This window comes from Camelus bactrianus, chromosome 14 (genome assembly GCF_048773025.1).
Source record: "Camelus bactrianus isolate YW-2024 breed Bactrian camel chromosome 14, ASM4877302v1, whole genome shotgun sequence".
Lineage (NCBI taxonomy): Eukaryota > Metazoa > Chordata > Mammalia > Artiodactyla > Camelidae > Camelus > Camelus bactrianus.
The window spans coordinates 5,304,812-5,331,069 of NC_133552.1; the positions used below are offsets into that span (position 1 = coordinate 5,304,812).

Here is a 26,258-nt window from a genome sequence, read left to right on the forward strand (position 1 = left end):
GCGACATGAAGGACCTCACTTTCCTCTCCTCTCCCTTCCTCTCACAGACGGCAGGGAATGATTTTGACTTTTTAGGCTTTCAGAAATTTCGGTTTAGATTTAGTTTAAAAACATCGAATCAATTTGAAAAGATATTGATCAGCATTGTCATGGCTAGCCTCTTCTTGGGATAAACTGTGAGTTTAATATATGTTGGAAAATTTCTCAAGTACCAAGAATTTCCAATGTTTTACTGCCCATAAATTCCCGTTTTAACACCAATGTGTGGAAAGAAAATATTCTGCAGCGCTCAAAAGCCGTGAGAGGCCCAGAGATCTGAGCAGACGGTCCACACTGACCGAGCTTCAAGCCGAGGGCAACACAGATGGTGTCACCGTGTCACTCAGGCTGTGTCTTCCTCAGACATTCAGTCACCGACTCTTGAACTTCGTGAAATCATCCCTCTTTGCAGTGACAGTTCAAAGTGAAGGAAAAGAAGAAAGTGACTAGATGATGAGTTTGAATTTCAAGCTGTGAGTGGGGCTGCGGTGGAAATTACAGAGGGAACACGGCTCTTCTGGCCAAGTTCGTATGAACATTATTCGGTGTGAAATTAAGACCCAAGCTCTGTACTGACTCATGTGAGTCTCTTAATACCACTCAGCCTAGACTTCCCCACCTGTGAACCGGGCTGGCCGGCCTCCCGTCTGGGGTGTTAGGAGGGCGTTTTTGAACACATTTGCTGGCTTGTTTGTTTTTAATTGTGGAAAAAAATCTCCATAACACAAAACTTACAATCTTTGCCTTTTTAAAGTGTACAATTCAGCCGAATTAAGTACATGCACATTGGTCTCCCACCGCCATCCATCTCCAGAATGTTTTTAGCTTCCCAAACTGAAACTCCATTCAACAATAACCCCCATTTCCAGCCCCGGGGAACCGTCAGGGTTTCTACTTTCAGTCTCAGTGCATTTGACTTTTCCAGATAATTCAGAGAAGTAGAATTATAAACTCCTTGTTCTTTTGTGTCTGACTTACTTCACTTAGCATGATGATTTCAGGGTTCATCCATGTTGTGGCATGTATCAAATTTTCTTACTTTTTATGGCTGAATAATATCGCATTGTATGCATAGGCCCGATCTTGTTTATCCACTCATCTGCCCATGGACATTTGGGATGTTTGCACGTTTTGGCTATAAGAAGTAAGACTGCTGTGAACATGGGTGTACAGGTATCTTATAGTTCCCTGCTTTTCATTCTTTGGGTGTTAGTAGGTGAGCCAGGCTCTGGGGAAAAAAAAGAAAAGAGCAAGTTGGGAAGTTGGGCAGTGAGGACATTGGGGGATTGTGTTCTAATTGTGGATAATTTTAAGTGTTGTTACGTTTAATGTCTTCCTTGCTAAATGTTTCGTTCTACTGGGGCTTTCAGAGTGTGGTCTTCCTCAGGCACAGAGGAGGGTCCGTTGAATGAGATGAATGAATAAATGAGTGAGTGAGTAAGTGAATGAACAAAGAGACACGAAGACAGTGACAGAATGTCCTGGATCTGGACCCAGGCAACAGCATGGGAATGGAAGGGTGGATTTAAGACATGCTTTATGCAAGAGCAGACAGCGGTGTTTAGCTACCCAGTTGACTAGACGTGTCCTGGTGCAGCGCAGTGGTGCGTCTTCCCAGCCTGGGGGTCTCTTATTTGGAAGATCAGTGCCACGTGACCTGCAGCTGCTGCTTTGGGGCAGCTGGATGTGTCCAAAGCGCTTAGCCCGCTCGGGGTTTCATTGCATAGCAGTGTGGTCTCCCTTCTGAGAAACAGACCTTCAGGTCACTCAAGGAAGAATTTTCAAATCCTACCTCAGTTTAAAAGTAAGCGCCTCTTCCCTCTCCTGCCCTTCTAATCCATTTAGCTTTCTCTCTGTGCATCAGTGAGTCCTTCCTTGTGACAAGAAAAGAGAGTAGCACTTCACAGAGATAAGAAAACACTGTCAGCTCATGTTACCTCCACCCCATCTCATTCTGCATGTTCCCAACTTTTCGTACTGTTGATCTGGAAATACAGAACTGCCAGCCAAGCTAGTAACCGAACTCTGCAATCATGGACCACTTGTTCCCTTGCTTTCTCTCTCTCTCTCTTCCCCTGTCCAGTAGTTTCAAAGTTACAATACCCATGCCACCACTTAAAAATGCTTTTTTCACAAAATTGCTGACTTGGATTAAATGTGCCCCATGATTTTTTTTTCCTGAAAGATGCCAAGTTCTGAGCATCCCCGAGCTTACCAGCAAAATGATTTTTGCCCACGGTGCACCCTGGCATCAGCGCGAAGTCACTCCCAGGTGAGCACTTCCTGGCTGCAGCCACGGGGATCGCACCCCACATAGCGGAGCAGGCATAAGGAGAAGTGGCCAAGGGAGCGTATCTGTCTGATGCCAAGCGTCTAAGCCACGTCGAGGTGGAAGGATCCAGATGAGGGTAGGGCAAGCAAGGCGGAGAAGCCTGGGACTTTGTTTTTGAGACTAATCCTGGGGCTTTTCCATTTCAGACAAGATTAAGTGAGGTTTTCCTCCTCTGTTGGTTGAGTTTCTATTCGGATTGCTTTCAGCACCACCCCCGCCCCCACCAAGTCCATTTAGCAAATTGTTGTCATCCCCGAATTGAAATTACACCAGATAAAGGAATCACCATATTCAATATGGTTCCGAATTTCTTTGGGCTCATTGAGGGGCATTGTTCTTTGATGGTTTTACATTTATCTAGAAAATACAGTCAGACTCAGTAACATCGTAGGAAATATACCAGATTAAAGGTTTCTCTAAGGACCAAACTTGTAAAAACCTATAGGATCGACCCTTTGGGATTTGAAGGCGACAAGAGCCCAGGGTTCTGTGGATCGGGACTCCTCACTCCTGTGTGATGCAGAGCTGCCTGTCTGCTGTCAGCCAGAGCCCGGGGGGGGGGGGGGGGGGGGGCGGGCGAGCAGGGAAGGCAGCTCCAGATGCAGGGAGAGTGATTTCTAGGCAATGGATCGTAGCCCAGAGGCCGAACAGCTGGGCTTCAGAAACAGGCTTCAGAAACAGCCTTCAGTTTCCGGGCAGGCTGCGCTGGAGTGTTGAAAGAGCCTGGACTCCGGAGTCAGAGACACAAATTTGAATGCTGACTCTGCGTTTACTGCCTTTTCCTGGTTCAAATGACTCAGCCTTAATTTCTGCTTTTGCAAAATGAACAGAAGACTGCACAGATGAAATGAGCTCATCTCTGTAGATGCCAGTATTTGTCAGGTATTAGCTGTTAGGCCAAGACATCATGTCCTGGGCCAGCTCCTCAGGGAGGCATTGAAGTCGGCGCTGACTCCTGTCAGGGAGGCTGGGGAGCCTGGGCCCAGTGCTGACTGTTCAGGGCAGGGAGGGCCGCGGTGAGGGGCGCAGGCTGAGCCTGGACAGAGCAGTGAGGAGGGCAAAACACCAACGAACGGAAGAGGGCGGGACCTTTTATTGTCATGACTGTATTTCCATGTTCTAAGTCTCTTTAGGGTCTGCAAATGTGTATGGCTTTGCGATCAGTTGTCCACAGAATAAACCGCTCTTTTACTTGCTAAAAACAGAGAAGAAAAGAAAAGAAGCCTTAATTCAGGTGTTTCAAGATGTTTGACACTTTGCAAAAAACAAACAGCATCTCTGCTCCTGAGGGACCATTAAGTTATTTGTAATTGCCCTGATTTGTTCCACTCTTAATTGATCCTAAACCAGCTTTATCTGCACTGAAGTGAACTTTCCTCACACCTCATTCAAGATCCTTCAGATCAGGGCTCGTTAGTACATCTTGGCTCACCAAGGACTTACCCAGGCAGCATGCGCAAGCCAGTGACGGCTCATCAACGGTGATATTACCCCCGCTCCTGCTTCTCAACACTTCCCTTCTCTTGAAGTCGCCTTCTTCTGGACCAGCCTTCATTGCTGCAAAACAATTGATGTCCCCAGTACTATAAGCAATAGATACTACTCAGCCAAGACCCTTACTTTGTCTCATTAGTTTGCTGAAAAAGCTTTGGATTACTTCCTTGCCTCCAGCTTTGCCCCATTCTAATTTATTTTCCCTATTCCGCAGCCATGGCCATCTTTCTGAAAGGTATGCATGGCCATGTCATTCCATATTGGAACCCTTCAGTGGCTTTTTGTGGCCTTCAGGATCAAGTACAGACTCCTTCATGCTACCACGTCGAGAGTACACATACATGTGGAGGACCTTGCAACCTCCGAGCAAAGTGTTCTTACCATTATCTGCAACCTTTCCAGAATAGTTCACATGGTTGTAGCACCTCAGCTGGGTTTTAAAGAATGAAACAGAATTCACCTGGCAGGAGGGGAATGGGACAGGCATCCCAGATAGTGAGAGCCACGTGTTTAAAGACAACAAAGCAAAGAAACATCATAGTGTATTCACAGCATGATGAATAGTCAAGTGTTGGACCTTGAGATGCAAGCAAGAAGTGGCCTTCCTTGGTCTACTGAGGGGCTTGGATTTACTTTATAAGAGGTGAGGGGTCATCAAAAGGCTGTCAACTGGGAAATGATTCATTTTGTATTTTAGAAAGAGGAGGACGTCAGAGAGATTGGAAAGGAGAAAGATGGTAACATGCGGTGAGTATCTCCTGTGCCTCGGGAACTCTGCTAGATGCTTCATCCAGGCTGTTTCTTTTAATTTGCACTAGAACCCATTTTACAGATGAGGAAATGTAGATTGAGAAAGACTCAGCCATTTCTCTGAGACTCTGTAGCTTATATGGGGCGAATCCATGTGCTTTTCACTAGGGCATCCAGCTCCAGGGACCAGGGCAGAGCCTCCGCCACTGCCTGGGGCCCTGCAGCGGGGGTGTCCCGGGCTGTCCTCACCTCTGCTGCAGCCCCCTTACCCGAGGACCACCTCCACCCAGCACTGTGCTGGCCCAGCCCTGGGCACGGCTGCCCGGCTGATGTGTCAGGCGTCTGTAGGAGTTTGCTGTTGCCGCCTGACAAGTCAGCACCGGCTTACGCGCTGAAGACAGCGCCTGTTTAGCAGCTCACGTAGGGCAGAGCTGCTCTCAGCTCAGGGCCTCAAAGGCTGAGGTCCAGGTGTTGGGCTGAGTTCTCGTCTCCAGCTCTGGGGGAGAATCCACTTCCTAGCTCATTCAACTGTTGGCAGAATTGACTTCCCTGTGGTTGTAGGACTGAGATCCCCGTTTTTCCCACTGTCAGTGGGGAACTGCCCGTGGCAACCAGAGGCTGTCCACGTTCCCTGCTACTGGCCCCTCCACCTCCGAGCTGGCCACAGGGTGTTGAATCCCCCTAGTCCTTTGAATCTCTGACTTGCTCTTGTGCCTCCAGCCGGAGAAAACATTGTGCTTGTAAAGGGCTCATGGGATTAGGTCAGGCTCACCCAGATAACTCCCTTTCCTAACGTCAAATGTGCCATATAGCGCAACCTCCTCACTGGAGTCAAATCCATCTTACTCACCTTCCTGGGGATTATGCGGCAGGGTTACGCTGGAGAATGGGGCTCTTGGGAGACACCCTAGTATCCTGCTCACAAACACACCTTGATTACATTTATGTTTATAATTTGAGGGATAAACTAAGAGTGTGGGACTAGCAGATACAAACTACTATATACAGAATCGATAAACAGTGGTGTGCTACTGTATAGCACAGGAAACTATATTTGATAGCTTATAATAACCTATAATGAAAAAAATATGAAAAAGAATATATATAACTGAATCACTTTGCTATATACCAGAAACTGACACATGGTATATCAACTATACTTCAATAAAAATTAAAAAATAATTTGCCATTATTTAAAATAAAAATGTTCCTCCTTGTAATAACCCAGGGTTTTGCTCCTGTCCGCTGGCTAACGCTTACCAGAAGTCTCTGCAGAGAGGGAGACCTTAGCAGATGTTGCATTTCATTACTATTTTAGGAAACAATTTATTCTACTTCTGCTTAACAGGCTGCAGGCTGGCCTGATCTTTCCTCTCTGTGCACACAGCCTTAGGTGCCTCCTTGTTTAGAGTGGAAAACAGAAGATTCCGGTCTCCATTCCCTGCACCTACCTGGCCTAAAGCGATGGCCCCTTAGTTAAGGCAAAGGTCTCTTAGAATTCTGTGCCCTTCAGACACATGTTCTGACTAATGTCGGATCCAGATTTTGCTGCTGATTAAAATGCTTCTGCTTATCAACCTTAATTTGTGAATTTTAAGCTCTTGTTTTTTACTTACAAATATTTTTCAACTTTATGAATTTCTTTTTGATGACAACAGAAACAAAAAGTGTAAGAGAATTTAGGAGCTGGCTGTTGCTCAGTCTAGGGGGAAAGGGGGCAGGAACACGTGCAGATGTGGGACGCCCTGCCCCCTGGGGGTGCGGGTGACCCGGGTGTTTGCTGGACATGGTCTGTACCACACCATTACCCAGTGTAAGACATCGCCTTTGCTGGAGGAAGGTGCGGAAGGCACTTGAGGGAGCGGAGTTGCAGGAGAACTGAAACTCACAAGGGCTGGAGCTTGGTATCAGAGATCTGTAAAATCCAGAAGCCGAGAGACTGTCCTGGCTTCACAGCCTTGGTCTTCCTGAGGAGGCAGCTGGCACCGTCCTGGAGGAACTGCCCTCAGGGAGGTGATCGACTGAAGCCTCTGCTTGTCTCTCATGAAATTTAAAGGGGTTGCAAAGTTCCTTCACTAGTCTGTTTATGATAGTTTGCAAAAACCAGTTTGAATGATGTTTGCCTGAGTGATTTTATGATGGGTTTTAAAGTATTGGCAATTTTATTTCGCATGGATGATGGTTGAACACCGTGTAGTCATCATAGCTTTTAGAAAAGGAGCGGAAATAGGGCTTTTGATTTCTGAAATTTTGTATCAGGAAGGACTTTGAGGAAAAGGATTGTGTTCATAAACTAAGGAAGAGTGAATGGTTTTCAGAGACCAGGAAAGGGGAGCCCACCGTTTATTTCGTGTTTACCGCATGTCGGATACTGCAGACATGACTTTGTAGTCGCCACAGCTCTTGCTCTTCTGATGTTAGAAACGAGGATGCAGGGGAGGAGCAGTGATTGCCTGTCCCAGGGCCGCCACGTTCTCAGCCTGGAGCTGCACCTACCAGGGGGCTCGGTGACCATGGCCGCCTGTCATCAGAGCCGGTGGCCAGGTGGGCACAGCCAAAGCAAAGCAAAGCAGAGGAGGGCTCTCTTTGTTTTGTTTTGATTCTAAGTCCAGAAATTATGGTGTTCTACAGACTGCTTATTTCTGTCCATATCCTTAGGATTCTTCAAGGAATGACGTATTCTCCATTAAATCATGATGATTTAAACCACTGGAGGAGCATCACCATCTTTCTGTTTTCTATTGGGGTTTCCCCCGTGCAACTTCAATTGAAAACAGGTGCTATTTCTGTTATCAAGATACTTGTATTTGGACATTAGTACAGCTCCTGGGGGCTGAGGGTTTGGGACGAAGGCTGTCAGAATCAGGAGGAGCTCAGTCCATGTACCCAGTTTCTGATCAAGACGAATCAGGGTAATACATATGGAGAGCAGAGGTGGTTCCACTACTGAACAGACATCAAAACATTGTTGAATATTGAAGATATTTTTGTACTGCCTTAGTTTATCTAAAGAAGTAACTGAAGTTAGCTATCAAGAATTATTAAAGAAGTAACTGTTAAAGAAGTAACTATTAAAATCCTGACCTAGGCTTTTTTTTTTCATTTGTTAAATTTATTTTAATTGTATTGGTCACACTTATTCATATTTAAAGGATATATGTGTTGGGAATATATTCATTATTTAGAAGACACATGTTTCAATTTGCACATGAAGCCACGTGACAATGCAGCTCTATTTGCACAGCCTCCTGGAGTCTCAAAAACCAAAGCAAGGACCCACTGCTCTTGATTAATCTATCTAAAATAACACTTTTCCTCAGTTAGTTTATAAACTTCAGTGGGTCACTGTTCCCTACTGCATTGTCTGAGCTGGGATTTTAGGTGTTACCCGTCTCATTTTCCACTAAGACAAGTAGAAACTGTCTTTTGACTAAATCTTTCAGTCTGTCCTTCAGCTAGAGTAGCGGTTTTCCCTGGAGGTGGCTTTTGCCCCGAGAGGGCATTTGACAATAACTGGAGGTGTTTCTTGATTGTCACAACAGTGGAATTGGGGGTAGACAGGGAGAGAGTGTGCTGCTGGCATCCCCTGAGTAGAGGCTGGGGATACGGCTGAGCACCCTGCAGTGCACAGGGCGGCCTCCACGGCAAAGACCCGTCTGGCCCAAGGTGTGGACAGTGCCCTGTTGGAAAACTCTGGACCAAAGGGAGAGAATAGTGCAGTTGTCATTGAGAAACAAAACCAGCGCTATGTTGAAAGAGAAAAAAAAATAAAAGGAAGATGACTACCTTCTTGGACCTCGGAAGAAGAGAGGGGGTTTTCTAGATCCCAGGAGCAGAGAGAAAATTCTTAGAGTTCAAGTGGCGAATATTATTTGGATTTACAAGTTGAAAAACCTCCTTAAAGCCAGTACGCTTTTCATTTTTTTGAGGCTGTTCAGTTATGATATCACTCATATGTAGAATCTAAAAAAAAAAAAAATAGGGAACAAAAGACACTATGAACTCATCTACAAAACAGAAACAGACTCACAGACATAGTAAACAATCTTATGGTTCCGGGGAATGGGGGTAGGAAGTGATAGATTTGGGAGTTTGAGATTTGCAAATGTTGGCCACTATATATAAAAATAGATTTTTAAAAAAAAAACTAGTTCCTTCTGTATAGCACAGGGAACTATATTCAATATCTTATAATAACCTTTAATGAAAAAATATGAAAACGAATATATGTATGTATATGCATGACAGGGACATTGTGCTGTACACCAGAAACTGACACAGTTTCTTCTCCCTTAAATGTTGTATGTTCTCCAGAAGCTACTAAGCAGAAAGGGTTTTTTTAAGAGTGCAAGAAATCCCAGCTAGATGGCACAATTCTGACTCCTTCTGGCAGCCTCTGCAGGGTTTATAAATACATAGGAAAGAAGGTTGAGGCTCAGTTGCAGTGATACACTTTTCAACATCTGACTTGGTTTCTTGGGACTTAGACTTGGTTTGCTGCCACAATGTGGCTCACTGAAGCAGCGCTTGACATGGAGCAGCCCATGAGCTCCCCGGATGCCTCAAAACAACTAATTAAACAGACCTGTAACACGAAAAGGAGACTAGAGTAGAACACAAAATCCAAGCCAGGGAAATGGAACACCAGAAGTTCCTTCTTGCTCTCTTTATAAAAGCTGGTAGATAAGCCCTTGATCGTTTCTGTAATTCCTTATACCATGTTAATAACCTCAGCAGAATTTAAATTGAGTTCAAATCAGATGCTCTTATCTTTTAACAACTCCCATATTAAGCATATAATTAAAATGCTACAGTTTAAATATTTTCCCCAAGGTATTAACTACTGAAAGATTCACACGGTGATGAACCAGTGTATTCATGGATGAAGGCTCAAGCTTTTAAGTACTTCAGACAGAGAAAAGGATTTATTACACCTGGCCTAATTGATATAAAATGGGAGTGGTAAGAACTTGCTTTTAATTACTCAAAAGTCTCATGAAATATCATATGAGCCCTTGGTCTTTTAAGTCACTAACCTGCATCAATATTTGACCACGTTCTCTCCTTTGGGAATGTGACTTGGTAAATATTGAAGAGAATTTCTCAGATCAAAAGGAAGCTTTAAGTCATTTATGTGCTGAGAGTTTAATTGTCTTGGGCTGGGTGATGCTGGCTTTTATCCTCCGTGATTACTTCTATCATTTTAAGAGAAATGGTATAATCACCCCTGGCCTTTGCTTTCTTTGTTAATCAGCTTGGTCTTTATTAGACTAGTTATATTACCCAGAGGGAGATGGAGAGAAGGTGTCATGGAGAAGGTGGCATTTAACCAGGCTGTGAAGGTCTGGAAGGCTTGCCCACGTCACAGGATGTCACCCTCTCAGATGGGAGAGGAGGCATCATTCCTACAGGCCTGCTCTCCCTTTAACATTTGTGTCCCTGGACCATGAGTCTCATTTTACCAGTTCAGCTGCACCCATATGCAGACAGAAGGAAGAAGACCCTCTTTGCTGTATATTAGAATGGACTCCAGGAGGAGATGAGAAAGCTTTTCTGGAGCACCTGGGTGGGGAGGAGGGGATAGAGAGTTGGGGGACAAAGGTGTGTGTTTTTTTCCTTCTCTGTGATGGTTTAGTTGTGATCATTATCAAAAGAAGGAGACCTTGAGAAAGTATGTGCAGCCCTGGGGCACTGTGCAAACTGTGCCTTGAAGCAGCGGGAACTTACAGAGATGACTGTCAGCGTCAGCACCTGCTACTTGCAGAAATCATCTGCTTCCGTTATTGACCTGGCGGAGGTAGCGACGTCTTGAGAGTATTTGCACGAAACAGGATTTCATAAAATGAGGTGCCATTAGGAGTCGTGTGGGACAGATGGGTCCTTGAAGAAATGACATCTGATGAAAGAGAGCTGCTTCTGCTGATGCTGTGCGCATATGGTGATGACAGCTAACGTTTATTGCGTACCATGCACTTTGCAAATTCATCATGAGCATTTTCTCATTTAATTCTCAGATTAACCTAATGACAGAGGGCAATAAATAAGCCACTTCATAAAATAGGCTGCATTAATTAACTTTTTAAAGAGAATATTACTAGTAAGTTTCAAATCTGGTATTGAATTTGGGCGAACCTGTGGTGTCCGTGACTCTATTCCATGATACTCTTACTATTTTTAGTCTTAAGACCTTGCTGTCAAAGCCCAGCCAGGAGAGCTCAGGAGGGGAGGCCCTGCAGCAGGAATCCAGAAAGTTCCTGTGGACCTAGAGGAGTCCCCTTCCACCCAGCACCTGACCTATGGGAGTGCATCCTGCCGCCTGGCTAGGATGCTGAGTGTAGATGATGTCCTCTGGCCCAGGGCTGGAGTCATTCATTGGACTCCTGGAGCGCTGTGTTGAGGAAGACTCTCAGGCCAGCCCTGGATTAGTGAGAAGTTAGCATTTGCTGTAGGTGAAGTGGGAGCAGTGAAATACATGCCGTGTGTTTCTCTGTCTTTAGTTAGGACTTAGGCTACTGGGGAGAAAGGGACAGAGAAAGAACCAGGGTTCTTTGGAGTTGCCTCTTCAGAGGCAGACTCCCAAGAGTGATCCCAGTTATTGCCTTGGGGGGATGTAAAGCCAGGAGAGATTGGTGACCAGAAGGAAAAAGAAGAGTGACTAGGCAGATCGGGCTGATGGGCTTTGAACGAGGCTCCGTGTTGGGTTAGTGGGCAGAATATCAGTGTTACATTTACAGAGGGCATATATGTGCCGGATGCTATTCTGAGCACTTTATTCTATATATGTAACAACTCTTTTAATAGAACTCTAATTAGCAGATACTACTGTTATCCCCATTTTAAAGACGAGGAATTGAGACACAGAGAGAGGAAATAGCTTGTCCAAGGTCAGAAACTAGTAAGAGGTGGTGCCAGGATTTGAACCCAGGAAGTCTTAACCACTATTATCTTCTCAAACTTTATCAAACCCAGTGATGGATGCTTAAGACGAGATGAAATCAAAACCTGAAATGATATAGAGGAAAAGCATTATGTAAATAAATGGTACCCTGTCTTGGGGCAAGGAGGAGTGGTGCTTGGGCAGAAAGACCCCCAAACCATTACATTCTGATGTTTATTTTTCTGTGTATTGTTTTCAAAAGTGTTTGAACACCACTGCGCTACACCACAGACAGTACCCGTGTTATAGACCACTAATGCCCCACCTCGGCCATACTCACTGTGACTGCATTCACGGGAGCTTTTGGGGAAAGTGTGAAGCTTTTAGAGCATCTCTGGGCTCAGAAATTGAGACGAGAATTGACTGTGAAAGGAAGCACTGGCCCCAGGGGACGGATTTGCCCTTGGTACATTTTTTTTTCATACAGCAAATATTTCTCAAGCCCAGCCTTGTCTGTGGCTGGACAGGAAGTCGTGGGTGGAATCCTGCCTGCCTGGAGTGTATCCTGGGCTTGATGTGGTGGCAGAATTGAGGGGGAAAAATACGTTGGGACCAGATAACGGAAGAATTTGGATGTCAGAAAGAAGAGTGTGGAGTATATCGGGAAGACCGCCTTGAACCACATGGGCCTTAGGAAGCTCAGAGAGGGCACCGTGAGGAGGAGGATGCCCTGAATGACGGAGGGGGCGGATAGAGTAGGTCCCCTGCCATTGTCTCCCCAGCAGGTGCTGCCTAGGTGCCCGCCACAGGGGCAGAGAAAGGATTTAAATTTGAAGTGTGCAACGGAAACAGGAGCACACTGACCTGCATTGGTTGATAGAAGGGAAAGAGAGAGTCTGGAGGATTCTGACATTTTAATTCCAAGTTCCTAGAACAATCATGGTCATTAATAATCAAGAATAAAGGAGGTGGAGTGGGGCAGTGTGCAGCTGAGAGAAGTGTTTACTTTTTCTTTTTCAGTTGAAGTGTAGTCCGTTACAATGTGTCAGTTTCTGGTGTACAGCATAATGGTTCAGTCATACGTACACTTACATATATTCGTTTTCATACTCTTTTTCATTATAGGTTACTACAAGTGTTTACTTTCAACATTACCTCTTTCCTAGGCACTCCACTTAAAGTGGGGGACCCTCCTTCACCCGTGAGTTTTTCCTTTAGTTCCATCCCTGTGTTTCTTTCATAACTGATAGCAGTTTGTGATGATTTTATTTGTCTATATCTGTGGTCCGTGTGTCCCCTACACTGAGATGTAAGTGGTACAAAGAGAGGACCCTGTCTGTCGTGCGCCTCCTGCCCAGGGCAGAGCCTGCTCCGCTTCACTCTGACAAAGAAATAACTTTGCCCATAGTAGTAACATAGCAGGTTTTTACTTTAGCTCTTCAGTGGGAAAGAAAGCACATACCTGGGTTAAAATATGCAGAAGGTGGGAAATGGAATATTCAGTTGGTACTTTAATAATTAAACTAGATTTTGCTGCCAAGTGATAAATGCTGCTAAATCAATGAAATATGCATTAATTAGGCAATCATGCAGCCAAAATATTATACAACTTGATTGCCTGGGACTGTTAAAAAAAAAGTCTGTGAGGAGAAGAGTTTAATCATTATAATACAGATAAATTATCAGAATCAGGAAAACAGGTTTCTTTGACTTTGGCCATGATGCCCTCATAATGTTAATAACTGTTTTGCTTTTCTTCTGCAGTGTTCCCCTGAAAAAACTCGTTCTGGTCTGGTCTGTGTTCGTCCCTCTTTGCCACTGTCATGGTCAGAATTATCCTTCTGATCAGGCTGGGTAGACACCACTCACTCCTTTGGAAGAGGGGATCAGAAATCCTGTAAATCTACACTTCCTCCTCCCAGTGCCTGAAATCCCCCGAGGAACTTTCATTCCTTTGGTGCAGCCTTTTCTGGCCTGTGTTGGCACGTGTCCTCTTCTGTGGTATAGGACCGGAGCTGCTGAGATCACACCGCACTTGGTGGGCCTCCATGAGACAGGGGGAGGGGGGTAGCCGTGCCTTGAGTGTCATCCTCCTCACGTGGGAGCTCGGCCATTCTGCAGCCGTGAATGGGATGCAGGCGTGGGTCTGAGGAGTGTTCTTTTTTGTATTATGCAGGAGTCCGCCATCAGGAGACAGAACCACCTTGGTTGGGACAGACGGGTTGGGACCTGCTTTAGCCACCACGCAGGCTCCTGGGATGGGGAGTAGGAATGGTAACAGGGGAGAGGGGAGAGCCGAATCACAAGAGGAACTTGTTCCAACCAGAGGAGCCAGGAAGGAAAACTTACGTGTGAGGTGTTTTTATTGATTGATTTTGTATATAATTCAAATACCATAAAACTCACCCTTGCATACAATCAGGTAGTTGTTAGTGTAGTCACAAGGTTATGCTCCATCATTCCTGTCTAATTTCAGAGCATTTTCTTTACCCCAGAAAGGAGCCCCTCCTTGATTAGCACTCACTCTCCCTCCCCCTCCTCCAGCCTCTGACAGCCTCTAATCTACCTTTGCCTCAATGGCTTTGTCCATTTTGCACATTTCATATAAATGGAATCATACAGTGTCTGGTCTTTCGTACCTGCCTTCTTTCACCGAGCCTAATGTTTTCACGATTCGTGTATGGGGTAGCTTCTATCAATAATTCACTCCTTCTATGGCTGAACAATATTCTGATGTCTGGGTAAGCCACATTTTATGTACCATTTGTCAGTTGATGGACATTTGGGTTGTTCCCACTTCTTTGACTATTATGCATAATGCCACTAGGGACATTTGCGCACAGGTTTTTGTGGGGGCGAATGTTTTCAGGTCCCGGGCATATACGTAATAGTAGAGCTGCTGGCTCCTATGATAACTGTGCTTAACACTGTGAGGAAGGTATCGGAACTCTTAGTGCTTCAGGTTTCTTAAGCTTGGTTGTTCGTTATTATTCTCACCTTTCCTTTGAAGTAGCGCATCATTTTCGTGAAAGCCCATCATACTGTCACTCTTCATTTTAGCCTTTCATCCTGCAGGTACCACCAGGTTTACTCTGGTCCTTTTCTGATATTAATCCGTGAATACTTTCCAAGTCCCTGTGGAAAGCTGGTTTGCTGTATTGACCAGCTGCTGGGCTTAAAACTAACCTGTAACTGTTGGTAACGTAACACATGAGGGCCTACCACACAGCGGGCACCACTGTAAGTGAACTTGCATCGCCCTTTTAAACATTCATTTGTATTAGCTCTTTTAATTCTCACAGCACCTCGGTGGATTCAGTTAGCATCATCCCCACTTATGAATGAAGAAACCGAAGTGCAGAGAGGTGGCAGGTGGAGGAGGGGGTATCCACACCCTGGCATCTTGCCCCCGAGTCTGCACCGTTTATCACCTGCATCGTAAGGGCCACAGTAGCTGCTGGTTGGTTGGGAATGAGATGACTGAATTAGACGCGTGGACCACTTCCACTGGCTGGATCCTCCAGAACATTTTTCTGGCTCATGGTTTATTTCCAGTTGTTTTCTCTTCTCATCATGCAATGCTTTGATGTTGTAGGCATTGTTGTAATGTACCAGAGCAGTTACAGAACTCCACAGCCATTTCCAAGTTCAGAGTACTTCTCTTTCACTGAATAATGTGTCTTTTAAGTCCCGGCCAACTTATGATGGTTTTCAAAGAGGGGTCCTGTTTACTGCCAGCTGTCTTCCACAAGAATGGACAAGAATAGCATTTAATTTTGTTTTATCATTTTGTTTTATTTCATTTTACTTTATTTTGGTTTTTTTAGTCGTTCAAGACTTCCTTCAGCAGGGAGTACATAGCTTCCTTGACACTTCATACTTCAAACAGATGAATTACTCCCCAGCCTGGAAAGCAGCCACATCTCTAAATGGACGTGTTCACTGAATTATAAATTTCGTGTAAGAGAATAACGCCAGGCACAAGAGGATTCGATAACAGGGCATTTGAACTCTACAAATGATACAAAATATTCCCCTTCCTCAGGATCTTTAATAACTTGTTCAGTGAAAGTCTCTGTGTGAAAGAGTTGATGTTCATTTCAGCTTCCACACTACACGTGTCAGTGAGTAGATTTTGCAGGCAGTCTGTCGGCAGTCGGCTGGACGATAGATAATTCCACGTGAAATGTCGCTGGTGACCAAGCCTTCCCCCCACCCCCCATCTGAAATGTCCTACGACCTCCAGAGAGTCTCTTGAGTCCCGGGATGGGACGGTGAACCTGCTCTATGTTCAGAAGCGAAGACTCACTGTCCTGCAGGTGCCTGGTGTCCCTGATGAGGTTTTGCTCAAATGTGTGCTGACTTGATGTTTTTATTGCGGTAACATTGATCTATAACGTTATAAGGTTCGTGTGTACTGGGTTATATTTCCTCTTCTGTTTACCCCACGGCATGCTGACCACCCCAAGTTTATTTTTCATCTGTACCATGCAGTTGACCCCTTTTATCCTTTTCACCCTCGCCCGCCCCGAGCCCCTTCCCCTCTGGGAACCACTGCTCTATTCTCTGTATCTACGTGTTTGTTTTTGTTTGGCTTGGTTTTTTTCTTTTTTCTTTTTGTTTGGTTTTGGGGGTTTTGGGCTTTTTAAATATTCCACATGTGAGTGAAATCGTACAGTGTTTGTCTTTCTCTGTCTGACTGATTTCATTTAGCATAATCCCCTTGAGGTACATCCATGTTGCCTCAAATGGCCAGATTTTATCTTTTCTGTGGCTGAGTGGAATTCCATTGTGTGTATGTATCACATCTTTATCCATTCATCCACTGATGAGTACTTAGGTTATTTTCATATCTTGGCTACTGTGAATAACGTTGAGGTGAACATGGGCGTGCAGGTATCTTTTCAGATTAGGGTTTTCGCTTTTTTTGGACAAACAAGCAGAAGTGGAGTCGCTGGGTCACATGGTAGGTGTATTATTAATTTTTTGAGGTCTCTTCATACCACCTTCCGTGGTGGCTGCATCAATTTGCATCCCCACCAACAGTGTATGAGGCCTCCCTTTTCTCCACATCCTCGCCAACACTTACTTCTTGTCTTATTGAGAATAGCCATTCTCACAGTTGTGAGGCGATAGCTCATGGTTTTTGACTTGCATTTCCCTAATAATTTAGTGACGAACGTCTTTCCATGTGCCTGTTGGCCATCTGTACGTCTTCTTTGGGAAAATGTCTATTCAGCGCCTCTGCCCATTTTTAATACATTTGTTTTCATTGTTGAGTTGTATGAGCTCCTTACATATTTTGGATATTAACGCCTTGTCGGATGTACCATTTGGAATCTCTTCTCCCATTTGGTAGGTCGTCTTTTTGTTTTATGGGTGGTTTCCTTTCCCGTGCAGAAGCATTTTAGTTTGATGTAGTCCCATTTGTTTATTTTTGCGTTTATTTCCTTTGCCTGAAGAGACTTGTCTAGAAAGATATTGCTGAGGCCAATGTCAAAGAGAACACTGTTTATGTTTTCTTCTAGGAGTTTTATGGTTTCAGGTCTTACGTTCAAGTCTTTAAACCATTTTGAGTTAATTTTTGTGGAAGGTGTGAAATAGTGCTCTAGTTTTGTTTCTTTCTCTTTTTTTCTTTGCACACGGCTGCCCTCTGTTTACTTTTTAACCTGAAATTCAGGATACAGTGCACATCCTCTCAGTGGAGTTTTAATGCTTTTGTTCTGCTCTCATGGTTCAAATGCATTCTCCTAACCCTGCTTAGAACCATTTAAAACCTTGCACAGGCCCTTAAAAGAACTGTAGGGCATAGGTTCTGTGTTATGAAACAGCACATTCTTTATTTTTCCTTCCTAAATACATTTTGCTTTAGAAACAAAACAAATCTCATCAGTTTTGAACAGACTGTCAGATCTCCAGAGGGAGGAAAGCAGCCATCTCTTACTCGAAGTGGTTGAATAAACCCCCTGGATGTCTGAACGCTAAAACCATTTTAACAATGTTATCATTTTTATGCAGGCCCTATCTGCATAGAATGTTGTGACTATCCTTTTAAAATGATGAAAACAAAAAATTTAATCTTTCCGTGGAAGGCTACGCTTCTAGCTGCCATTGCCTGTTTTCCGCGGCAGATGGGCACGTTCCTCGCTGGGTAGTTTTATCCCTGACAAGCGGTCATCTCAGGACGCCCAGGCTCTCTATTTAATGGAGTAGATGAGGCCTCGCGGCTGTACGTGGAGGTGTATTTAGAAGATTTATCCATTAATAGGAAGAGGTGGGGGTGTCATTGTCTTTAAGAGATTACAGACGTGTAAACCACGGTAGCTTTGGAAAGAGCTAGAGAAAAAATTCAGGCCACAGCCATCCCATGCATTTACGTCTGACACAAATCCCAGGATGCCCTGTCTTCAGAGCGCTCCGTCATCAACAAGCTTGTCCTATAGACAAAGCATCTGTTTCTGTGTTGAAGAGTAAACTGAAGTCATCAACAAACACCTGCCTTTGCAGTGAACTGGGGTCACTAATGCAGGGTCCTCTTATTTGGATGAAGTCTCAGCTTTTCAGACAAAAAGCTTTGTGGGTTTCAAAGAGATTCCCTGTCTCCATACACCTCGCCCTTCTGCCTTCACCCCAAGCCTCTTATTCCAAAGGTAAACTCAGCTGGGTTTCAGGGAGCCCCAGACACACTTCCTTGACTAACGTGCCTACCTGTGTTCTTTCTCTCACCTCCCCTGGGTCACTCACGCTGTTTTTCAGAAAATGGTTGCTCATCTTCCATGAGTTATCAAATAAATGCTTATCATATGCACAGGCAGCTACACATCCACGTAAGCAAACCATGTATGTGCACGCACATGTGTGAAATCTTCAGAGGGGCAAGGCTGCTCTTGGCTTTTGTGGAGCCCCTGGCGTGGGGCTTTGAAGGACAGACTTACATGCGGTGACGAAAGGGGGCTCTTTCCCCCATCTGGTCGCAGAGAAATGATCTTCAAGGACACTCACTAGGAGTCGGGTCAAGTTCAAAAGCAGGCGGCGGCATTAGGGTAGGCAGGCAATTGCACATGGCGAGGAGTCCTTGCATTTTTCATGAAGTTGAAATTAACACGCTGTCTGCCTCCCACAGGTTCAACCTTTGGGACCGAAGACCAGCCAGCTCTGAAGGTGGCTCTGCCTTCCAAAGACACACCCAAGGGGGCCGGCCGGGCGGCCCCTCCAGCCTCCTCCAGTGTGGCAACACCCCGCAGGAGTTTGCTTCCGGCACCAAAATCCACGTCCACACCCGCTGGTAAGACTTCCTGCTGTGGAGAAGCTCCACGGTGGAGTGCCCTTTCTGCATTAAAAAGCCTTTTGAAAGTCCTCAGGTACTTCGGTTATTTAGATGAGATGACTGATGAGTTTCAGATGGCATTTTAAATTAATAATAATAGCATGATTTTCAAGGCACTTTCATATATTCCTATGTTTAAATTCTCACAACTCCCTCTCTCTCTTCCCCCAACTGGGTAACCCATTTGATCACACAGTTTCCATTGTCAGGAAAAACAAAACAAAACAAAAACATGGGGCCGCTTTAGGCAGGGGGGCTGCTACCTCTGCAGGGATTCAGGGGCTCCGTCTCCCCGGCTGCTTCCAGGCTCCCACCATCCACGCAGGATCCTGGGATCAGCAGTTGCTGCAGAAAGGCTGACTCCCTACTCTACCCAGGCCAGCAAAGGGGATGCCTGAGCCTCCCCCATCCGCCACGGGAAACTAGTGACAGACTTGGGGAACTCCGTGGACACAGAGGTGTGACAAATGAAGGTGCTTGTGAGCAGCCGAAGCAGCCCAGTGTGGCCCCTGCCCCGATTCCTCCCGCGGTGTCTCACACGTGTGCGTGTTTGCCTGTGGGATGTCCAAGCACGCAGCGTGTAGCTTAGCATTCCATCTTCTGCACCATAGGAAGACACCCTAAGAGGAAGGGAGACTGGATGGTGAGCCCAAAGCCACTGTAGATGGCTCACCTGTAGGGGTATTTATCCCCCCATATCTTCCTTCTGTGCTCATGTAATCGGATCCCAGTGGACACACGTGGACACACAGATGGGCTTGTGTGGGTTTCTGAAGGCAAGGCTGCGTCGTGCCCATCTTCGCACGTGTTGTTTCCCTTACTCAGAGTGCGTCGCTGAACTGCCTGCAAGTCAGCGCAGGCCTCCGTCTCCCAGTGGCCGCCGGGGGCGGCTGTACCATGACTGAGTCAACCATTCCCCCGCTGCGGGGCACGCGCTTTGTAACCAGCGTCTGCCACTGTAACCAGTGCTGCAGTGACGTCCTCAGAAGGGTGGCATTCTTTCTACGGGAATGGCCCCCACCAGTGGGATCGCTGTGTCTGATGCCTTGATAGATGTAAGTAGATTCCTTTCCAAAGAGGACACAGTGCTGCACACTTCCACCCGTATGCCTGCTAGGAATAGATCTTTCTCTCTTTTCAAAATTTTGTCCATTTGATGGGAGTGAAATACCATCGCAACATTACTTTAACTTGCATTTCCCTGACTACTCCACTCGCTGGAGCCCCTTGCCCTTCAATGGAGTAGCACCTTGTAATCCCCTTTGGTAAGGCTTAAATGGACTGGTTTAGTGTTGTTCTTCCTCAGTGGAAGGAAAGCTCCTGAGGTCAGTGACCTTGTCTGTTTTACTCAACACAGTATCCCCGCTGCCCGCCCCAGGGTCCCCAGTGACTGACTCACAGTGGCTACTTAACATCTATTTGTTCCTGGTTGGATGAATCCACGAATCAATGACTGAATGTCCCAGGCATTTGACTCTTTCCGTTCCAGTTTATTAACAGTTTGGCCTTGGTTTAAATAGAAAATAATTAGGTGAGCCTATAGTACAGTTCAAATACAGCTGGTGAATCGATCCTGTAGATCAGTACTGATCAAATTTTAGTGCATCAGAGTCGCCCAGAAGGCTTCTTATTAAAACAGATTACTGGGCCACATCCCAGAGCATCTCATTCAGCAGGTCTGGGGCCGGGCCTGAGAGTTTGCGTTTCTAGCAGATTCCAGGCGATGCTGCTGCTTCTAGTCCAGGCGTCACACTTTGTGAACCGCTGTTACAAAACAATGGGCTAGGATTTCAACAGATGGTTCTTAGGAAAAGAAATGCTGATAGGTCTCAGCCATATGAAAAGCCAGTCAATGTCACTCATAACAAGAAAAACATAAAGTAAAACTACAATGGACTACGTTCTCTTACCTATTAGGCAAAAATCCAGACGTTCGAAAACATTTGTGAAGTTGCAGGGAGAGGGGCATTCTCATACATATTCTGGTGGGAATATAAAATAGGACAACTCCTTTGAAAGAGAATTGGCAATATCTATTAACAAAATCACATATGCATTTTTCCTTTGACCTAGCAGCCCCACCTCCAGAAATCTTTCCCAAAGGTAGACTGGCAAAATAGAATGCTCAGAATGATTCACTGCAGCACTGTTTGAAATGACTAAAAACTGAAAACAGCTCAGCAGTCCATTCATAGGGGACTAGCTAAATGGATGGCAATACATGCCCAGGATGCAGGACTACACAGCTGTTAAATGAACGGGGAAAGCTCTCTATGGACGATGATTTTTGGGATCTATCATTAAGTGATAAAAGCAAGATGGAGAAAAGTGTGTAGAGGAAGCTAAGCTTTTATCTAAACAACAGGGACATCGTATGTATAATTAAATATATATTTGCTTATATTAAGAAAAAGCAATAGAAGAATAAACTCTGAAATTGAAAAAAAATTAATATCTTTAAGGGAAAAGAAGGAACAGCATGGAGGGAGTCGGGGTAGAAGCTAGACTTTGAATACACCTTGTTTTGTAGATTTGACTTTGAAATTACGTAAATATTTCACACAATGATAAATTAGCATTGAATTTTAAAAGATGATATCTAAAAATCAAAAGTATGATTAAACAAATGAAAGTAATTGCATGGCCTGTTGGCAACATAAACACACAGAGAAGATCTATTCCGAGTGACTTTAAAACAGTAATTTTATTTTTCCTCCTAATAGTATATGCCTATGTTCACAAAAATTGCAAAAAAAAAAATCTTTTAACTGTTTTCAGTAATTACTTTATTGGTGATAGTGTGGATGTAGTGATTCTGAATCTGCTATTATTCTGAATTTGTGTATTATGGAATAAATGAAAGAGAGGTATTATGGGATGAACTCATCTGAAATTTACCTTTTATGTATGTATTTTTTATTGAAGCATAGTCAGTTTACAATGTTGTGTCAATTTCCGGTGTATGCATAACAGTTCAGTCAAACTTATACATACATCGATTCCCTTTCATATTTGTTTTCATTATAGGTTACTGTAAGATACTGAATATAGTTCCTTCCCTGTGCTATACAGTAAAAACTTGTTATTTATCTATTTATGTATAGCAGTATCTGCAAATTTCCATCTCCCAATTCATTTAATTCTTAATATTTACTTACTGGTTAAAAAGTAGCCAAGTTTTCTATGCCATGTTCCCTTTGGTGTGGGTTTGCCCTGGAAACAGGTGACATCATGGTGGCCCTTTCTCTGCTGGAACGTTCCTTCCCCCAAGACGGGCCCCATCCCACTTCATGCAATATCCTTCCTTCCCTGATTCTGACTCTGGTTAACGTCTGTTTCTCCTTCAGGTCTTGACCTAAGCATCGCCTCTTCAGGGACCTTCCCCTTTAGAGCTCATATTATCACCAGTATTGTTATCTCATAATTTCTGTGATTGTCTAATGTCTTTCTAGCCCCCATCCATGCAGGCATGCGTGGTTTGCTCACCCTCAGATCCTGAGTACCAAGAGTGCTTGGCACAAAACAGGCTCTTAACAAATACCTGTTGAATGAATGAAAGTTAACTCCCTTCCTAATGTTTTGGGGGCATATGCCACTCTGAGCAGGGGCAGGTGGTTACCATATTGAAGCAATGAAACAAACCAGTTCCTGAGGACAAGTGGGAGTAACGCCTTTCCCCATGTCCTAGGACAGGCTCCAGCAGATGCCCCGAGGACCCCACCTGTTCCACATCTCTTGTGCCCCTGCCACGAGGTTGGCGTCTTATGCACTGATGGCAAATTACGGAGGTCTCGCCGAGGAGAAGCAGCTGACAACTGCCCACATTCACACCTCTCTTCCTCCTCTTTCTCCCCATTTCTGTTAGTTCTGCCAGCCTCACTCTGTTAGATGCAGCCTTCTTCTCCAGGGTCTGTGTGGGGTGGAGGCAGCCCCAGTCGCTGGAGGACTGGGTGAGACAGGCAATGGACAGAGGTCCTGAGTCTTAGCCCACGTCTGCTTGGGAACTGATTTCAGTGATGCCCTAAGGCTCTGAATTTTCAGAAGACATAAAACTTCCTACACATTTTCCCATTATTGAAACAAGGAGAAGGTGCGAGGGTGTCTTAGAACAGGCGTAACAACCACCATTTGCTAGACGAACGGGCCCACACCAGCCGCTGTGTAGACCCTCGGCTGTGGCCCCTGGGGCCCGCTGCAGGCTGGCTGCCCCTCCCCTTCCCGGCACTGCTCACTGGTGACCGCTGTCCTGGCTCAGCCCAGCAGGCCCCACGAGGTGGTGAGGTTGCGGTGCTAGCTGGTCTAAGGTACGCTTCATCCTTCTTTCCCCAGCGTCAGGAGAACAAGAGAAGAGAAGAGAGGCCACGTTTGTTTTGCTCCCCAGCCTGGGGAAGGAGGGGAGGAGACCACACATGTCGCCTGAAAACCCAGAGAAAATGAACTAAGTGACCAGGGGAGGGCTTGGATTGGGAAAATGAAGCAGAAAGCTCATTTTAGAGATTTCAGGACTTTCTCTTTTAGGTTTTATCTAACTGCAACACCTAGCACTTCCTGGTATTTCAAAATTGTTGTTAAAAGATACATTTTTATTACTGAATGTTAGCTTTGCATTTATTCCACTGGTTTGCATTTTTAATTTTTAAAGAATCTAGTTTCTTCAACAAAATCAGCTTTCACATTGCCTCGTTCTGTCTTCAAGCTAATTAAAAAGCAGAAGGCAGGCATCCAGATCACAGTTAAATTCCAGATAATTGGATTTCTTGGGACTGTGAGGTGTTTGGGTTATTTTAATTACTTAGACGTTCCAACTCTTGTTTTCACCGATGCTGCTGGAAAACATTTCTAAACTGTGATGCTTTGCGTCTTCCCCTTGGTGATTCCAGGCTAACGATGGCTGAGCTCTCGCATCTTTGGGTCGTCTGCTCAATTACTGTCATCCGCAATTATAGACGCAACATGTGCCCACAACGGAACACACCCTGGGAATGCTCGGGCCCTTTCCTTTAACTTAGATTTCTGATGTGAGCGTTTATGTCTGATTCCATCATTCAGCAAACATTTAAGTGCTTGCTTGAAGTCATAGGTGACTTGGATTAGAACAGTCCTTACCCTTGAGGAGCCCACAATAAGGTAAACAGATTTGTATACGAATAATTAGAGTGAGAGCCAGAGATGCATAATCTCATCAGCCGGATGCCAGTTAATTCTAACAGACCAGGAATTCATAGTAAGACGGCTTAAGAAACACATGACCTGAAAAAGTTTAAATTAAATATAACACGCTTTTAAAATTATTAAATCACTAGTTATTATTTAATTATTTTCTAATTTATTTATTATTTTATCACTTTCTAACTTCAGAAAAGTTACAAGGTAGCTTCCAGTAAAGAGCACAGAATAACAGAGACACAAGGATAAAAATCCAAGTCATAAAAAAGAGAGAAGCCCGACAAAATTAGGCCCAGAGCTTCCTGGCTGTGAGGGTGAAGAATAACCACAGTCATGGAAAGAGAAAAGAGGGTACCATTGAACAGAAGAGAGAACTGATTTTTTAGCACAAAAGTGTAAGATTTTAATTCTCTGAATTAAAGCAAAATTATGTTGAACAACATAATGGACAGTAACTTTGTGTGTTTCAAACGTATCTTTTCTGATAATAAAAGAATTAGAAAGTAGTTTAAAATTTTGGAATAGGGAAAGCCTTTCTAAACATGATGCTTACACATTCTTACTCAGTTGGGGGCCAACTAATGACATGTCACTGAAATAAATACATTGGAATATAGAGCTTAGAGATTAAGTCTTCCTTCTGGAACATCGCTAGTTACCACACATCCAGTGCCCCAGATCCCCTAAAATACTTCGGTGTTCTGTCCATTCCTCTCCTGCCCTGGGTTACTGGACGCAGGTTGAGAACGAATGCACTTGACTAAGCGTGTTTGCAGGTGCAAACTGTGATCCACTCCTGTCATATCTCTTCCTGTAAGTTAATAATGAGCATCGCCTCACTGACATCAGCGTGATGACAGTGGAAAGTATTGTGGGTTTAGTGCTAATTGTTAAAAAAAAAGAAAAGAAAAAGCACTAACCATCTCCATGGCCGTGTAAAGAGGAGAATTGTGGAATCTTAGCCTTGGTCTTTCAGTGATTCTTTTTCTCAAAATTTTCATGACAAACTTTTCTGTTGTTTGTATGTCAAATACAACATCTTACCAGGGCACTGAGCCGTTTAATTTTACACAAGTAATCGGGCTTTGCCCATTGACTTTTCTGACTGGTTTGCAGCTGTCATAGCAAGTAGGAAAGTATTTTCAGTTGAAATGTTGATCTGAAGATAGATTACTTCTTGGTCAGTGTGACTTATGATTCTGTCATGTTGACATGATGTATTAAAGGAAATAAAGTTCCTTTCTTCAGACTAAGATATAAAAGGATTTCCCGTGTTATATAGAAGATGAACAGCTGATGTCTTCTTGTTTGGCTTCCTCTCTCCCTAAGGTAAAAAAATCTCTGGGAATAGTGAGGCTGTTACTTTGTGGGCTACAGAAACTCCACTTGGGTCACAAAAATTAATTTTACTTCTTTGAAAGCAGATTATTATTTCTGCATTAAATTCCACATGTGTCGGTATTTCTGGGCACACTATAATTTGAAAATACAAGTAGCGTGTCAGCATCATCAGGGTCTGTTTCCTTTGACGTGCAGGGTTCTGGAAATCGCTACTCTGGGAGGTTCTCCCTGCCTTCCCTCCAAGCACCAGCTCTCCTTTCTCTGGGTGCATCGGAGCTTGCTGAGATAAAATATTCTGCTTTAGGAAAAGACAGGACAGGTGAAGGGGTCACTTTACCCCTGGAGTCTTGGGGTGAGACTTGAAGGAGGCAAGTTCAAAGCCATTAGGCTGCACTGGGCTCCTGAGTACAGATGGCGTGACTGTTTGGTGTTGGCTGAGTTCTCCCTGAGGCTGAGTCCCTATTCCTGTCCCAGCTTTGACTCATCTCGGCCATTATGAAGCCAGCAGGGGAACCAGCGATAGGTTGAGGATAGAGGAGTTTACAGGAGATTAGAAGTACTAGAAAGAACTTTTGTGGGAGAGAAATAAAGGCAATACATGTGAGACCCATTCCTTTGCATGAGGTCACAGAGGCAGGAAAATATGGCGGGATGATGACTGGGATGACTGTCCGTTTCGTCACTGTTCAGAGGGCGGCATTTGTGGGTGTCCAGGAAGGGCCGTTTGCTGGTCTTTCCGGCCAGGGGTGGGGAGGCTCCTCGCCCCTTGCAGCCGGCCAGGAGGCACTGTGAATCACAAGCTGTGACACCAGAGTCACAGGGAGTGACGTCAGTGGGAAGTGGATGGGCAGCCATTCATTCAGCAGGTATTTACAGAGCACCTTCTTTGAGCTGAGCACTGTGCTGGACACCCGGGGACGCCCTGATGAACG

At 44.7% G+C, this 26,258-nt stretch overlaps 1 protein-coding gene across 3 annotated transcripts in view; it reads left to right on the plus strand.

The window, feature by feature from the left end:
- Nucleotides 1–26,258, plus strand: part of MTUS2 (microtubule associated scaffold protein 2) — a 410,974-nt gene that overhangs the window by 254,010 nt on the left and 130,706 nt on the right. For all 3 annotated transcript variants that reach the window (XM_074377989.1, XM_074377988.1, XM_074377990.1), the window contains exon 7: nt 18,616–18,777. In XM_074377989.1, the coding sequence (XP_074234090.1) occupies nt 18,616–18,777 (162 nt within the window). The remainder of the gene's footprint in view (nt 1–18,615; nt 18,778–26,258) is intronic.